The sequence below is a fragment of the Hippopotamus amphibius genome, chromosome 2 (genome assembly GCF_030028045.1).
Source record: "Hippopotamus amphibius kiboko isolate mHipAmp2 chromosome 2, mHipAmp2.hap2, whole genome shotgun sequence".
In the NCBI taxonomy this organism is placed as follows: Eukaryota; Metazoa; Chordata; class Mammalia; order Artiodactyla; family Hippopotamidae; genus Hippopotamus; species Hippopotamus amphibius.
In genome coordinates this window covers 7,266,576-7,283,106 of record NC_080187.1, presented here as the reverse complement: position 1 = coordinate 7,283,106, position 16,531 = coordinate 7,266,576, and the positions used below count along the sequence as shown (strand labels likewise).

The 16,531-nt window shown below is 58.9% G+C and overlaps 1 protein-coding gene across 5 annotated transcripts; it reads right to left on the bottom strand.

Moving 5' to 3' along the window:
- Window positions 1–2,903: 2,903 nt before the first annotated feature.
- Window positions 2,904–16,461, bottom strand: CRAT (carnitine O-acetyltransferase). Of its 5 annotated transcripts, none has more exons than XM_057723957.1 (15): window positions 15,886–16,461; window positions 14,048–14,186; window positions 13,094–13,357; window positions 10,471–10,589; window positions 9,323–9,376; window positions 8,572–8,737; window positions 8,061–8,235; window positions 7,436–7,614; window positions 6,792–6,892; window positions 6,263–6,382; window positions 5,983–6,105; window positions 5,758–5,893; window positions 5,138–5,200; window positions 4,281–4,418; window positions 2,904–3,758 (listed from the first exon to the last, which is right to left on the bottom strand). In XM_057723957.1, exons 2-15 carry the CDS (start codon window positions 14,072–14,074, stop codon window positions 3,543–3,545), a joined length of 1,881 nt encoding a protein of 626 aa, XP_057579940.1. In that variant the 5' UTR covers window positions 14,075–14,186; window positions 15,886–16,461; the 3' UTR covers window positions 2,904–3,542. The 5 variants fall into 5 exon arrangements, 4 of the variants coding, with proteins under 4 accessions (XP_057579940.1, XP_057579939.1, XP_057579941.1 ...); XR_009051495.1 differs by lacking the exon at window positions 14,048–14,186 and adding an exon at window positions 4,657–4,697 and having other exon boundaries at window positions 3,624–3,758; XM_057723956.1 differs by lacking the exon at window positions 14,048–14,186.
- Window positions 16,462–16,531: the final 70 nt, after the last annotated feature.

The following is a 16,531-nucleotide window of genomic DNA, read 5'->3' as shown; positions in this document are numbered from 1 at the left end:
ATAACAGCTTCACCCTCAGGCTGAAGGCGAATTAGAAGTAATCCCATCCTCACGTGCGCTCGAAGGCTGGATTTGGGTTCCCCAGCATGATCCACAGAACCTTGACATTTAATTAAGGTGACCTCACCCCAGATGTGTGGCAGAAGCAAACAAATCTCTGGCAGAAGTAAACTTCATGCTAGCCTTCAATTATTCATATAGCTTTAAGAAATTACCATGAACGAAATATAGACAAAGACATCCAGGTGGAAAAGGAATCGCCACCAGCCTTGAGAACCAGCTGGAAACAAGTATTAGAAACAAACCCACACGTACTTCAGGTGCTGGAATGATCAGGCACAGATTGTAAGTTGTTTTACTTTTTTAAAGAAATAAAGGACAGACTTGAAAATATCTTCAGAGAACAGGAAATTATAACGTGAACCCTGTCAGATTTTTAAATGAATACTGAAAAATACAATAGCTAAAAGACAAGAACTCAATAGGTATATTTAACAGCAGACTAGACACGGTTTAAAGAGAAAAACTGGGAAATTCAGGAAATCCAGAATGCAGCAAGAGAGGGGACGGGGCTGTCTCATGAGCCCTGCAGTTTTTCCGAGTCCTGGGTAAACACTGCTTTTTACCCCATTTGGCACCCATGCACACGTTCACCCTGGTTGGGCTCTCAGAGAGCTGCCCAGCACCCCACCTGCCGGTTGCCCAGCTCCTTTTCCCACTCAGTCGGCCACCAAGCCCCATGAGCGTCTTTGAAATAGCTATTTTCTCTGCCTCCCAGGCCAGTCTGGGTCCCAGCCCACTACCCCCTGCTAGGAGGCAGGTTGCCCTCATCCCCACCCATCAGTCCTCTTCAGTCCATTCCTCAGCATCTTCCGAAAACATCCTCCTACTGTCTTGGGATAAAGCCCAAGTCTTTAATTCAGGCCATGGGGTCCAGCCCTCACCTGACCTCAGGGCTCCGCTCCAGGCCTGCCCTTGATTCCAGCCACTGCACGTTCCCCGTGAAGATAGCCAGAATCAAGTTCATGGCAACCTGGAGAGCCAGACTTTTAGAAGATTTAGGTAAAAGCCAAGTAATCTTGATTACCTTATTAATTTTATTATTCTCAAGTTTCAAATGATGTATTACACAAAATACATAAATTTAGGACAGTTCATTTTCACTCATTTTGAAAGAAATATATCAGATTCTTCATCTGCATCACTGGCATTAGGGTCTGGTTGTCCCTGGGCAACCTCTGAGCCTGCTGATTCTCTGGGGTCCACCAGACAAGCAGTTTCGGATACAGCAGCACCTTCTGGGTTTCGTGTATAATACTATACCTGGAAGTTTTCTTCCACACATACTGGCATAGCATTCAGACAGCTGGATTTTGAAAGTCGATCCCATAGGAGTATGTGATCTGTCCAACACTTACCTCCCCTCACGTTCAGAGAACTACCTGTAAGGCATTTGCTTGTGCTACCTCAACACTTGCAAAGTGTGAGGTCACAGGTTACACCCTCAGGAACAGTGACTACATCTTCATTGTTCTTTGACTTTTTCCCCCAAGAAGTTCTACCAGGAGACCTCTAAGCATTCCATCTGACACTGATGGGGGTTGTTTCGGGTGGTAAACCTGTCTTCCCCAAACAGTACTTTGCTGCCCTAATGAACTGAGTGAGCCTCTATGAGACCTGTTCTGAGGCTCAAACGCAACGCGATGACCTCACTGCTGAAGGATAAACCCTGCCTTGTAGGCAAACGCATACAGTTCTTAGAACCTGAGTGTCCAGAGTCCCGGGTGTGGGTCCCTGCAGTGTCCCTGGCCTGCATCACTGCCCCCGCCCCAGCCGACTGCCCCGGCTGGGTCTGTGCGGCCCCACCCTGGTGCGGCTCACACAGCACACACGCAGCTCCCGCTGTGGGCCTGCTTCCTGAAACCCAGCCTGGGGACACCAGGGGCCAGCCCCACTCCTCAGCTGCAGAGCAAGGCCTCTGAGCTGTCACGGTGGGATTCTCTTCAGGTCGTCCTGCCTGAGGTCCCTGGAGGGGCCCCCGTGCACCCCTTCCCTGGCAATACCCCATCCTGCCGGCCTTGCTGAGGTCCCGAGGAGCGGCCAGGCCTCAGGCAACACCCACTCCCCACATGGCCTGGGCTCCCCTCCTTGCTCCCTGGGGCTTTGGGCATGTGGCATGCGCTCCCTGAGCCTGTTCCCTCATCTGAAAACACAGACACCTGCAGAACCCCCCTCCCTCAGTGACTGTTGCAGGTCAGCCAGGCCACGAAGCACCTCACCCACAGGCTGGAGAGCCTCTCCCACCCTTGGCATCTTCCTCTGGGGCTTCACATGTGTCTTCCTTAGGGCTCTCCACAAGCAGCCCAGCTGACTTTGGCAGGACACCCTGCCTGTACCAGGTGCACGGGGTTAGAGACAGATAGAAGGTTCTGACTGGGTGACTGTGTGATCTGGTGCCCGGTGGCCCCAAGCAGTGGCTAGGGCTGGGGTCAGCACAGCCGCTCAGCCAGCAATCCAGCTGGGCTCAGTGCAGGTTAGCAGATGGGGCCTTGGGCCCTGGGTGTCAGCCACACTGCCCAGGTAACCAGACTCGAGGGTCCAGGGACAGCTCCCCGGGTACACCCACAGCCCATGGGACTGCAGAGGCCCAAGTCACGGGTCGGTGGGAGGCATCTGTGAAGAACGCAGGCCTGGGTCTGATGCTGTCCTGGCCCAGAGTCCTGAGGGCCGAGCTGGCTCTTGGCTTCCCAACTCAAGCCTGAGAGCTCGGCTCCTCCGGGAGCCCTACCCTTGGGCCCACTGGCTGCTTGGACACCACCACCCAGACGCAGGGAAAGCTGGAGGAAGGCAAAGCCGGGCCTCTGCCCCACCCTGCCTGACTTCTCAGCTGAAACAACTCTTTCCCAACAAATTTCCTCTTTATTAACTGCCTCACGTTACCATTATACAACCAGGACGTGATTCAGGAATCAAGCTGCGTGGAAGCAAGAGAGCTGGGCCCTGTGACCCGCCTCATCCAGAAGAGCGCGGAGCCACGGGGGCCGGTGCTGGGACACAGGGTGGGCTTCCCCTCCACCAGCACACCTCACGCCCTGGCCCCTCAGCCCTGGGGAGGCCTAGAGGCCCCCAGCTCCAGGTAATCCTGTCTCTAGGTCCCTGGGAGCTTAGGGATCAGGGTACAGACCCCTGCCTGGCCATGCACATGGCAGGAACGGGGCTGAGCTAGTGGGAAAGGGACTTCCCAGTCCCCACCCTGACAAGGGATGGGCTCGGCTGGTTCCTTTCCCAGGAGGAGGCCGCGGCGGTGAGATGCTGGGCCCCTGGGCTGATCTCCTGCTCAGCTTCTGGACTCAGCCTGGGTGCTGGTGAGGACCCGTGGAAGGCACTCGGCTCAGCCCTGAAGGCTCCACTGGGGGATGCCACCCCTGACTCGGTCAGGTGTGCGGGGGCCAGAGGGAGGGGGAGCGAAGGAGTGAAGCTGGGAGGGCGGCCCAGCCCGAGCGGCTTGGCTGTGGCAGCGGCAGAGGCCCGCGCGGCAGGGCTCAGAGCTTGGCCCGGGGGTGGCTCTGCAGCAGAGTGCGCATGTCCAGGAGCGCCTTCTCCAGGTAGTGCGCCAGGTGGACCGCGTTGGTCTCCGCACAGCTGTTGTAGGCCGACACGGAGAAGTTGATGTGCGCCTCCATGGGGTTATAGCAGACACCATAGCCATCTGGGACTACGGGCCCAAAGCACATGACACAGTCTGTCTTGGCGGGAACCTGAGGATGGCACAAGACCAAGGCTCTCATCCCAGCCCCACGGCGGCTCCCACTGTGTTCTGGCAGAGACGCCCAGCGTCTCCAGTGGACAGCTTACTCCCTCTCATCTTTTGGGATGCAGTTCTGGTGTCACCTCTCTACAGAGACTTCCCTGACATGCCTAGGGGGCTGTCTCACTCCCTGTACTTCCTGCCTGGACTGTGAGCCCCTGAGGGCAGGGACGGTGGTCTGTCCCTGCCGAATCCCGGTGCCCAACACAGGCTGGCATGAATCAGACGTTTCCTAGCATCGGATCAGTGAATGAATGAAGCCGGGTTGGGGAGGGTGTCCTGACTCCTCAGCCTGCCTGAGCTGCAGCGAAGCCCCCTGACCCCAGCTCCTTCTCCAGGACTGCGTGGGCCACATCACCACCAAGGGACAGTGTTCTGGACCTCGGCTCCACTCAGTGCAGTCTCTGTCCAGCTCCAGTTTCCAGTGGCTTCTGTTCCATCCCACCCCAGGGCACCTAGGGCGGTGGCTCACCTGGCTGGTGGAGAGGTTGAAGTGCATGGCGATGGCGTAGGAGGTGTCCATGAAGATGTCGGGCATGCTCACCAGGTCTTCGATGGCCTGCAACTTCAGGCCCAGCAGGTGCCGGTCAATGGCCTCCCCACGGATGGCCTGCGGGAGGGGAGCTGTCAGGAGCAGGGGCGGCAGGCTCCTCATGAGCCTGGGGCAGCAGCGCCTCTTCCATTTCCTGGCACTTCAGACCCGTGAGACCAGAGCAGCCAGGCCAGAGAGCCCTCACTTCACAGGTGGGGAAACTGAGGCCTAGGGACCCGCCCAGGGAGGCAAGAAAGTGCAGCCTAACAGCATAGGACTGCAGCTGGATGGCCTGGCCCCATTCTGGCTGTGGAACCTTGGCAGGTCACTTCCATCTTGGAGCCTCAGAGTCTTCATCTGTGAAATAGGGACAGTCACTAAACTCCCTTTGCAGGGCAGCAGTGAGATCTAAATAGACGTCTGCGTGTGACACGGGCAAAGCCTGGCACGTACAGGCACTCAGGGCCAGGATGGGAACCAGACCTCCACCCCATGACTGCAGCCCAAGCTGTCAGAGGGCAGGGACCTCAGCACACCCTCAGCATCCTGGGCTCCAGGGGCATCGGGGAGAGTATGACACAAGAGTCACAGGCCAACCCGGGCAGTCACTGGGCCTTGCCTTGGTTTTTCCAACTGTAAAATGGGGATATTCAGCTTTGTGCCAAATGCCCCAAGCCTTAGGGGAGGGTTCCTGATGCTAAGGGGAGCAGTCCATTTGCAGGGATGGACAGGCAGGTGGACAGGCTGGTGGGAAATGCCCAGGGTCAAGCAAGCAGGGACGGGAGGGGCCCGCTCACCCGGTCGGTGTAGGCTCGGTGGGCCTGCACGGCCTTCCGCAGCAGCTCCACCTTCTGGTGCTCCTAGGCCGGGGAGGGGGAGAGGGAGCTGAAGCATCCTGTTCCGGCCACCCTCTTCCGTGGCCTACTTCCCACCCGAGATACTGAGCTCCCTGAGGGAAGGACCTGGAGCTACCATCTCTCTGGCCAGTTCCCAGCCAAGGCCTGACACAGGGTAAGAGCTCACTGCTGCTGACTGACCCTTGAACAACTCAGGTTTGAACTATGCGGGTCCACTTGTACGTGGATTTTTTTCAATAAATTCGACAGTGACATGACTGTGGTGAGTTGAGCCTGCGGATGCAGAAATACGGATAGAGAGCTGACTATGAAGTTACATGTGTACTTTCAACTGTGTAATGCCCTAACCCCTGCGTTGTTCAAGGGTCCACTGACGTTCCCTTTCCCCTTCAGCTGCCAGAAAGCTCCGTGCTGATAAATTCACGGCTCCATCTTCCACTAGATGCCCAGAGTCCACCACCGGACTGGAATAAAGTAGGCGCTCAATGCGTGTTGACAAAATGAGGAGGAACGGAGAAGGCTCAAATCTAGCTCTCCCACCCTTGCCCTGGACCTCTCACCGTCACATCAGGGTCATCCATGGCCTTGACGAAGGTCAGTGAGTCCATGGAGGCCGAGCGGATGGTGTCGGTACGGCCCAGGTGAAACATGCGCAGAGAGGCGCTTTCGTAGGTGGCGCACGCCTGCCCGTAGATCCTGGGTGGGAGATGGGCTGAGCACACCCCTGGCAGCTCCCCGCCCCCCCCCCCCAGGCTTTATCCCTCATTCATGGGGGGCGGGCACACCTGTAGTAGGCCAGCTGTAGTGCCATCTGGATGAAGGCATCTGGGCTCAGCTTCTCCGACTTGGGAAAGTCCTTTCCAAAGTGGTGGAACACTAACACCGTGATGTCCAGGTCCTGGATCATGCTGGGGGCACAAGGAGGTGGGTGAGGAGCAGGCACCTGGCAGCCTTGGTCAACGCCAAGGAGGGGCCGAGGGCAGAACCAGACGGGCACAACGGCAGAGCTGGCTCTTGCTGTGGCTGGAGGGGCCCGGCCCTGCCCACCCGGCCCCCAGCACTCACATGCTGAGATTCTGCTTGGCCTTCTCAATGTCACTCTTGATCTCGGGGGTGATGTTGAACCGCAGCTTCTTGGGCATGGGCAGAGGCACCATGGGAGACCGCACGAGCTCGGGCTTCTTCCTGCACAGGACATGGGAGTCTCAGCCTCCTGCCGGGGGCCTCAGGAGCCTGGGTTCATCCCTGGGATTAGGATGGGGAGGATGGGTCCCCGAAGCTGGAAGGGACCAGCCCAGGGAGGCTCTTGGGTTTGTTCTTCTGAAAACTGCCTTCATTTCGGCTTTTAAATGGCAAAACGGAAGAGGCGAAGGGACTTGTCCAAGGTCACAAAGCTGAGACGTGGCAGAGCCAGAATTCAAACCCAGGTTTGATCAACTCTAAAACCCAAGCCCTCTTCTGGCTTCCTCTGAAGAAAGAGATTCCCGGTATAAGAGAGAACACCATTCCTCCTTTGAAAGCTAGTCTGTCGCCTCTGTGTCACCTGTCATCAGGAGCCGGACAACGGGCTGGAGGGCAGGGGGACCACACTCACGTGAACTCAATGACGTGGTCCACAAGGGCGACGATGGGGGGTCCCTCTGCTGCTGCATGCTCATAAACGAGCCCAAAGGAGCCATCTTCTGCCACGATGAACTGTAGAGGGGAATGGGGACCCCTGACAGCCCCGGGTCCCTGAAGCCACTCTCGGGTTGGGTCCCATGGGTAGGGCCTCTCAGCACCATCTTAAGGGGTTCTGCTGACCTATTACTGTCATTCCTAATAACTTACACTCAGCAGGGGCCTTGGAACACCTGTCCCAGGTCACGCTAAGCACCTCCTGTGTTAAACAGACCTTTCCAAGTCCTCACAATTATCCTTCCCGGGAGTCCTACCACCACTCCATTTTACAGGTACAGAGGGAAAGTCATGACCAAGACTGTGCCGCTCTGCCTGGCCCCACATCCCAGGCTCTCTCTGACCTGCTGATGGATGTGTTGGGGGGGTGACAGGGGTTACTGGGCCAGGCCTGGTAATGACAGGCTGACTGCCGCTAATTACAGCCGCGTCCCCACTCCTTTACAAGCTGGGAAGCCAGGGACACCGGCTCCAGGGGAGGGGCAGGAAGTCCCTGGGTGACAGTGGCCCAGCCCTGGACGCATGTCTGGGGCGGGAGTCCTGGCCCTGGTGGGTCCTCACCTGTAGCGTCTTGTCAAACCAGCGGTTGCCACTGTTGAGCTTGCCGCCACCCCCGTGCAGCATCTGGCCAGCCACCTGGCTGCGGTACATGTCTTCCGAGACCCGAGGTGTGGGTGCGTCCAGGCATACGGTAAAGATGCTCTTCTGGATGGAGCGCACTGACTCCCGGTTCACCTTGTCTGTGGAGACGTGTGTGTGTGCGTGTGTAGGGGTGGGGCCTGGCCTGGGGAGGCCTCTGGAGCTTCCCTTAACAGGGCCCTGCAGCCCCACAGCACCCCGTGAGGCAGGGCCTGACACCTGACCCACTTCAGAAAAGAGGAAACAGAAGCCCGGGTCACACTGAGACCAGTAAGGTAGTGGGGGATCCAACATGGGGGCTGACTCTGGGGGCGCCCCTGACCAATCCTCTGGGATGCGGAGGGCACGTGGGGGTGGGCTCCTGAGCCAGAGGACTTGGATTCTCACTGCTGCTTGCTACTTAATAGAAAGAATAAACTAACAACCTAACTGAGCTGCAGTTTCCTATTCTGTGGAATGGGGCCAACACCGGCTCTGAGTTGAGAGGAATCTGAGTGAGACACGTGGCTGCCCGGGGCCTGGTGTGGGCCTTCCCCTCTGGGGGTACCTTTGATGAGGGTGCTGTATGCCTTGGCCCAGGAGTTGCGGTGGTTGGAGGTGAGGATGCCCACGGGCTCTTTGTTGGTTTGCAGCGACGAGTTCCAGATCTTCTCCAGCTGCATAAAGATCTGATCCGAGGTCAGGGGCGTCCCATCGCTGTGGTACACATCCAGTTCAAAAAACTGTCCGGGCACAGGCAGGTGGAGAGAAGGGGGTTCATGGGAGTCTCAGACGGGCAGCAGTTACCTCCCAGCCCAGCTGAGGGGACGGCGTCAGGCCGAAGGGGAGGAGAGGGGAGGAGGTCCCTGCACTGCTCTCCCCAGGCTGGTCAGGCCCATATCCCTTCCTGGACTCACCCAGGCTGGGGCCTGGCTGGACACCCAGTGGAGAGAGAGGCCCAGGGCCTGCCTGTTCCAGGGACACATGGGTAAGTGTGTTGGGGAAGCTGACTCTTGGCCGCACCCCTCTCCTCCCCGCAACCCTGTGGGGGCTAAGGCTGCAGGGGTGGGGGCACCCACCTGGTAGTTGTGCACCACGGTGATGTGCATGGGCGGCTTCTTGGTCTTGCTGAAGTTGGTGACTGAATCCTGCTTTGGGCCCGGTATGCGGCAGGAGGACAGGATCTGGTAGTACTGGTTCATGCACAGTGGCCTTCCCCCCAGGTACTCCATGGGCAGGGTCTCACTGCAGGCGCAGAGGCACAGGGAGGAGGGCGGGCCCCGCAGGGAGCTGCTGGGGATGGCTGCGCGCTCTGTCAGGCACTGGGGCTCACACGAGCCATGCTGGGCCCCTTTGTGTCCCCCCTACCCCCTCAGCGTGACGGGGGGGGGGGGCGGGGGGGGGGCCTGTCAGAGCTCTACCGGGTCAGGAGGCCTGCAGTCCACCCTGCTCATGAGTCACCCTGGAAACTCCCTGCCCCTTTCTGGGCTTCAGTTTGCCACAGGGAAGATGAAGCAGCAAGTCAACCCCAGGGGTCCCCTTTGGCTGGGACGCCAATTCCAGGGGTCTCTTGGGATAGGATCAGCAGGAGGAGGTCATGGCAGCTGGAGCAGAGGACCCATGTGTCCCAGTCCCCATGCTCTGTCTCCCCATCCCCAAAGGAGGCTAGGTCAACAGGAAGTGAAAGCGACCAAGCTCTGGCAGGCTCAGCACCCAGCCGGGGGTGGGGAAGGGGCTCTGGCCTGGGGGTAGGGCCGAGCCAGCTGAAGTGACTGTGGTAATTAGGCAGTCACGGTGGGAGGAGACAGGGTGGGGGGCGGCGTCACTCACTTATCAATCATGGCCTTGAAATCCAAAACACCCTCGATTAACTTGGCAGCGAACCTGGAGGGACCAGTTAGAGATCAGAAGGCTGTGTTGACACCCAAAAGGAAGCCCCTGGGTCAGGGACACCTGGGTGATGGGAGCAGGCTAGTCCAGGGATGTGACCTCTTGCTCTACTCCTCTCACTGTTTACAGAGAGCCCGAAGGAGTTCAAGTGCAGAACTTGTGTTCCAGTCCAGCCTGCGTAACCTCTAGGGAGAGGGATTAGGGAGCTGTGCTGGCTGAGCGCCTGGCAGGGCACAGGTGCTAATGAACAGCAGCACGATTATGGCGGGACTGTGAGTCAGCGCCCTGTGATGCCACCCCAGATGGCCAGAGGCCCTCATCCACAGCCTGGAGGCTGGGAGGCTGTCACCCGGCTCTGAAGAATCGGTTATGGAAGGACCTAGGGCTGCCGGGGAAGGGGAAGGAAGGGTGAATGGGAAGGCAGCGGCTTGGGGTGTCCCCTCTCCTAGATCCCTTCCTGTTTCTGGGACTCTGTGTCCCCCAGGCCAGCTCGCTCAACCTGCCCTTCCTCCCTGGACTGTCTGGGCCGTATCAACCATGCCTGACACCCGGGGGTGCTCCTGGCCCCCAACATGGGGACCACTGGCTAGAGTTCCTGGGCCTGAACCCCTGGCCCTTCCTGGGGTGCCCTGGTCCCTTTAAGAGAAGCAGTGATGGCCGTGAGTGGCTAGTTCTTGGGCAGGAGATCCCCATCACTAGTATTTTTATCCCTGGGAGGACTGGCACAGAGGCCAGGGCAAAGTGACATGGCCGAATGTGGAAAAGGGGAGTGTGTACAAAGGTCACCCCTGTGGCCAGCTGAGGAGAGCGGGAAGGAGGGGTGAACTGCCAGAACTGGGGGGAGGGAGGGAACCTAGTCTTCAGTTGGTGGTCAACAATTATGACGCTTTGGAGCCTGGAAGATCCTGCTCCTCGTCTGGGTCAGCCAATCCTGAAAAGTGATCTTGGGCAGCTCCCTGCATGGCTCTGAGCCTCAGTTTCCCTACCTGCTAAGGCTGTCTGTGGGGATGAAAGATAACGAACAGGGCTGGGGCCCCTGTGACCTCCCACAGAAAGCCCCGCGCCCCGCGCCCGCCCTGGCCACTCACCGGAGCTGGCCCTGCCGGTCCACGAAGCCCTGCCTGGGCAGTGCCACACCAGGGCTGGAGCAGATGGCCAGGGGCTGGCGGTACTGCAGATAGGCTGTTTTCAGCCACCAGTCGGATAGCTAGGGGAAGGACCAGAGCCTGTGAGGAGGGGTGGGCGGGGACCAGGTTGCCCCTTCCCCACCACGGCCAGCGGACCTGGCTGGGCGCCCTCTGCTCCTTCTAGGGAGCACAGGTTCTCCAAGTGAATGTTCAGATCCAGAACCCGCCCAGCTGCTTAAACCCAGCGGCATCCCAGCATCTTCCCTTTAGATGGAGCCAATCAACATGAGCAAGGGAAACCAGGCAACACTGCCAAGAACAAAGACTGGCAGCAAACCTGGGGTGGGGGGAGAACAGAGGCCGGAATATCCATCGTTTTTCCTTCCCTTACACATTTCAGGTCAATGATTTTAATACTTTTAGAAATAACGTATGTCTGATAGACAGGAAAAAAGAGAAAGCTATATAAAAAGGAAGTCTGATGAATGAGTTTTTGTCCATCTCAGGTGGGCATTCTCCAGGGAGGCAGGCACCCAGGGTGCAGAGGAGCCCTCAGGGACCCTGGTCCTGTGGCCTCAGTTTTGTTGCTATCACACTAGGGAATGGACACCCACACCTTGATCTCAAGGTAAGGACAAATCACTGCACTAGTGACAAGCTGTAGGTGACACATGCTGCGTCTCTACTGGGCTGGCCATCCTCTGCCCAGGACAGGGTATTTCTAGCAGGTAAGCAGTGTATCTCTGGGGACTAGCTGTGGACATGTTGCAGAGGCTCCTGTCTTGGGGCTGTGCAGACTCCCAGCTGACTGTCACCCTTGAAACGTATGTGCGGACAGCAACATCCCCCCCACGACATAGTCCCCCAAGCCCAGGCCCAGTATGCCTCTTTGTGGCAGGTCTCTCAATCCCTGGAGACCCAGGCCCCCACTGTGCTTCCCCATCCCATCTTAGACAGCACCAGGATGTGCCTCTTCACCACGCAGACTCCCCTTGGGGAACTGCTGGCCTTGGGCCCCTGGCAAGGGGTGAAGGAGGCAACATGCCCGGGTTGCAGAGCAGGCCAGTGAGCAACTGCTGTCTGCCGACCCGCCACCTGGAGACACGGCCCCCGATCAGTCAGACCCTCCTGTCTAACTTGGAGCCTCCTTGAGAGCTGCTGTGTGGCTCTGGGATTTGGATCTCTCTCTCTGGGCCTTAGTTTCCTCATGTGTAGATCAGGGAGGGGCAGACAGACACTCCTTCCCCTTGAGGACAGCCGGACTGGGCTGCCCTTTAGCCAGGAGCCCTCATCCCACCAGGGATCTCAGAGCCTCTGACCTGAGCTCGGGAGCCAGGGGAGATCCTACCGCTGGGGCGTTCCCTCCGTGAGAAGCTGCTGGGCAGTGGTGGAGCCCCTTGAGGGCCCTGTGAGTGGAGAAGGGGTGGTGCCCCCATCTCTTCAGCCAGAAGATTCTGTTTAACGTAGTAGCTCTGGGCTAAACAAAGTTGGAAAACTACCAGCCCCCAGACGTGCTAATGTCCTGATTCCAGAGTCCAAGGCCCTGACCGGCCAAGGCTCATCTGTGCTGGCCGCCCGCTGAGGACTCCTACCTCCTATGCGCAGCCCCCACCCTGCCACCTGCTCCCTCTCAGCCCCTCACTTCATGGGGCCGGACCCGGCTCGGGTTCTCTCCCGCACACCTGCTTCTCCCTCATTCATCCCTCTCTCAACAGATCCTCCTCCCCGTCCCCGACACAGCTGCTTTAGGCCAAGACTGTCCGACCCCCACCCCCATCAGCAAGCGCCACTGACACCAAAACACAGCCTGGACCAAATGACTGCCCATCCTCCGCCGGCCTGCCTCCCCACTGGGCTCCATTTCCCATCCTCGCTTCCCTCCCAGCAGCAGGGCAGCCCTCTCTAACTTCACGTTGAGGTGTAAGATGCACAGAGACAAGTGCCCGGGGCAGCAGCACACACCCGTCTGCACACACTGAAGATGCCTTTGTGACAGACTGAGACAGAACCAGGACAGTCAGTCACTGTCAACACATTCATCCTGCGGCCCCTTCCCACTGAGCTCAAGTCCAAGTGCCTTCTCCTGGGGCTCCTGCCCTACCCTTGCACTCCACTCTAGCCTCTGTCCCCGAACCCGCCAGCGGTTGCCACCTTTGCCCATGCTGTTCCCTCTGTCTGTCTCAGACCCAACACCGCCTCTTCCCTGCCCTCCCTGCCCTTTCAGAATGAAGATGGTACTGCTCTCCGCCCTCACTCTCATGTCGTCCTTTTTATTTCTATAGAACTTCACTGCCTGATGTGACCTCGTCCAGTTGTGTGTGTCCTCTTCCTGCCCTACGTGAATGTCAGCTCCAACAGGCCGTTGACGGTGTCCTTGCTCACCCAGCACCCTGCCTGGTGCCAGGCACAGAGTAAGTGCTCATGGATGCACCAGAGCAGCCCGTATTAGAAAATCTGGGGTGTGCAGCCATCAACAGGCCACAGGAGGGATGCGCACAATGACCCAGGGTCTCGGGGTGGGGGGGGTTCCTGTTCCCTCCGTGCAAGCCAAGGGGACTGGTGTGCCCCCGGCCTTCTCACTCACCCAGTTCTCCATCTTCCTGGCCCTGCGCTCCAGCCCCTTCTGCAGGCGCTCCCCTACGCCCCCTGCCGTCTGAAACTCTTCCACCAGCTGCTTGGTTTGGGCCCACTCCTCCTCGCTCACGATGGGCTGCAGCGCCTTGAGATAATGGTCCAGGGTCTGCTGGAGCGGGGGCACAGGCAGCCGGGGTAGCGAGTCCTGGTGCATCTTAAAGCGACTGGAAACCGTCGTCAAGGAGGGGCGCTTGAGGAAGCCCAGGGGCTTCACCTGCAGGCAGCAGAACATCCTGCTCGTTCTCTCGGGGGCTCTGGGAAGCTGTCAGTCCCAAAGCTGAAGCCCTGGGCACTTATGTGCCCATTTCTGGGGTCAGAGACGGCCTCCTGGGTGGTGCCTGCCCTGGTTTCCCAGCCCTCGAGCTGTAGGTGTCCCCACCTCTTAGGGGCCTGGAGTTACAAGTGGGGGTGGGGTGGGGAGTGGCCACTGATCTCGGCAGGGCTCCGAGGCACCAAGTCAGGATGAATGGCTCCTATTGGGGGTGGGCAGAGCTCAGAGGGACCTCTCGTACTGGATGCACAGGACCCCGCCTTACTCACCCTGGGACGATGAGCCAGCCAGCGGTGAGGTGACTATTCCCTCCCGGAGGTGCCCATCTCCTTTTGTCCCACCCTTACCAAGTTGAGAAATAGGAGGGAAAAAGAGAAAATCAGATAGGGCCAGATGAGGACAGTACCTTTGGGTGAGGGCGAGGTCTCGGGCTTTCTCCTGTCTGCGGGTAGGGATAGGGGTAGCATGGGGGCAGTGCTGTGCCAAGAGAGAGCTGAGTGGCCTGGCAAGGAGGGTGAGAGCTGACAGAGAGGGAGAGTCTGGAGACTCTGGAGGCGGACAGAAGGAGAGACAGGAAGGTCTGAGGCTGCTGGCAGCAGTGGGCAGGCAAGCGGCAGAGGCTCCATTTCATACCTTCTCTTTCTGCTGCCCGTCCTCCATGGCAGGACTGAGGTTCTGAGCCCTGTCTGTCTGCCTTGGGCTGGATCTCTAAGCCTAACTGTGCTACCAAGTGGGTGAGCAGAACCTAGCAAGAGGCAGCCACTTGCCCGGGCTGGAAAGAGAAGACAAGAGCCAAGGTTTAGGGGGGAGGCAGAGGGGGCTGTGGCGATGGCTACAGCGGCCATGGTGGCATCTGGGGTTACGGCTGTCGCAGGAGCAGCTGTTCCATCCTCCTGGGCTTCCAGAAGTGGAGGAGTGGGGAGTAGGTGAGAGGGCTGGTGGTGTGCACTGGAGTAAAGGAAACCTGGAGAACTTTTCCCTTTCTTCCCTGGATGGACCCAGTGCCAGGGAGGCAGGCCAAAAGATACTAAAACTCCACCTGTCGGAATCTGCATAGGTCTGTTTGATGAGGGAAAACTTGGCTGGAAGACAGAAACTGCTTGGCTGCTGAGGTTACACCGCAACCCTGAATACAGTCCTGAAAATTGGGGTTGGTGCAAAGGAGCAGACACTGGGAAGGGGCAGTAAGTGGACATTTCCCTCTAAGACTCTTGGAGCCCTTCTGGGCCACCCTTCCACCAAAGCCTGGTTCTCTTGAGCTGTGGCTCATTCAGCTGGGGATTACGAGTAGAGAACTTTGGGCATTAAAAATAAACCAAAGAGGTATTTCCCTGATAGTCCAGTGGTTAAGACTTTGCTCTTTCAATGCAATGGGTGCGAGTTCGATTCCTGGTCAGGGAACTAAGATCCCACATGCCAAGCGGTATGGCCAAAAAATATAAAACAAACAAAAGATGAACCAAAGAATGTTGGCTTTGGGATTGGTCCAGATTTGGGTCACCCAGATCCAGGGGATGCTGGCCAAGTCTCTCCTTGCCTCGGTTTTCCTGGCAGTAAAGTGATCATGTGACCTAGCAGGTCCTGGAGGATGACCTAGAGGCCATCTGTAGGATGGGAACACAGCTCAGGTGGCAGTGGCAAGGATGAGGTGGAGCTCTGAGGTCCTGGAATATCTGGAAAAGCTTCAGGGCAACTGGAGGGGTACCTCAGCCCTCTGGGCCTGGCAGTGTCAGAACACCCTTCTTGGCACAAGCAGAGGGAGACACAAACAGATATGTTTGGAGTCCAGAAGAAAGGAATCCCAATCTGGATAGCAGCACCACCTGCTGCAAGCTGCCCTGGGGGAAGATTGGGGGTGGGGCACGTGTAGATGTTACTCAAGTTAGGGGAGGAACTGGTGGAGAGGGAGGGCATGGGGTTGCCACCTGCTGCCTTCTGCCAATTCTGAGGACTTTCTGAGCAGCCCCGCTTGATGCCTTCAACTGGAATGTCTCTGGCCACACACAATTCCCCAGGGGCCATTTGATAAGCCCGGGGAAGGTGACCAACTGGATGGGGTTGGAGAATTGGTTCTGGCCGGGGAAGAAATGGCTCAGGCTGAGCGTGCCACAGGTGTGTGAGTCAGAGAACCACCATGAGGGGACACTCCTGGTCTCTCCGCTCCTTGGCTCCGGGTCTAAGGGTGGAGGTGGTGCCCGAAGCCAGGGTCCTCACTGTCTTTCCCGGGTCGTTGGAATTTAGCGCCACAGAGTGTGGGTTCGATCTAGCCTCTGACCTTGAGCCTCAGTCTCCTCCGCCCAACGGGGTTAGCCCACCTGGCGACCCCGCCCCAGCAGCCGCTGATCGGGCTGGACGGCGACCGCGGCGCCGCGGCGCCTCGACGGCCGGTTTTCCCCACTCGGGCTGGCCCGAGTCCGCAGCCCGCCCGCCCGGTCCAGGGCCCGCCAGGCCGGCTTCCCGGCCCCACTCACCATGGTCCTGGCAGCGAAGGCCAACATCTCTGCGGCCCGTCGGCGGACACACCTTCCGCTCCGTTCCCCGCGCTGGGCGAAGTCCGCGCCGCCGCCGCCGGGGGTGGGTCCCCGCTAGAGCCTCCGGGCCAAGGTCGTCGAATCACGACCGGCAGAGGCGGCCCCGCGGCCACCCACCGGGCCGGGCGGGCGGCCTGGGGGAGGCGGCCTCCTGGGGGGGGGCCTCGAGCCAGCTGCCGGTCAGGGCGGCTAGCCGCGAGCGCGGGGCGGGGCCGCGGGCAGAAGCGGGGCGCAGTTAGCGGTTGGGGACGCCGCGAGGTGGCGGAACCCCAGAAGAGGAACAAGACGGAGGCTGCCGTCCAGCTCGCCCTCTCCCACGTCCATAAGCCGTCCAAACTGTTGGAAGCAGTGGTGTGCGCCCCTCTCAGTCCTTCTGGTGTCCTTGAGCGCTGCTCTCAGAGTGGTGGCAACACACAACCATGTTGACAGCGGAATGTCTTCTAACAGTCCTAGGGATAGGGTCAGAGCCACGCACGAAGATGACAGGTGGGGACCGCCCCGCAAAAGCATGGCGGCCGCGCTCCCGGGGCCCTCCCCGCAAGGCGGTTGGCGAGCCGGCCATTGGTGCGCATGCTCCCCGGCGCCC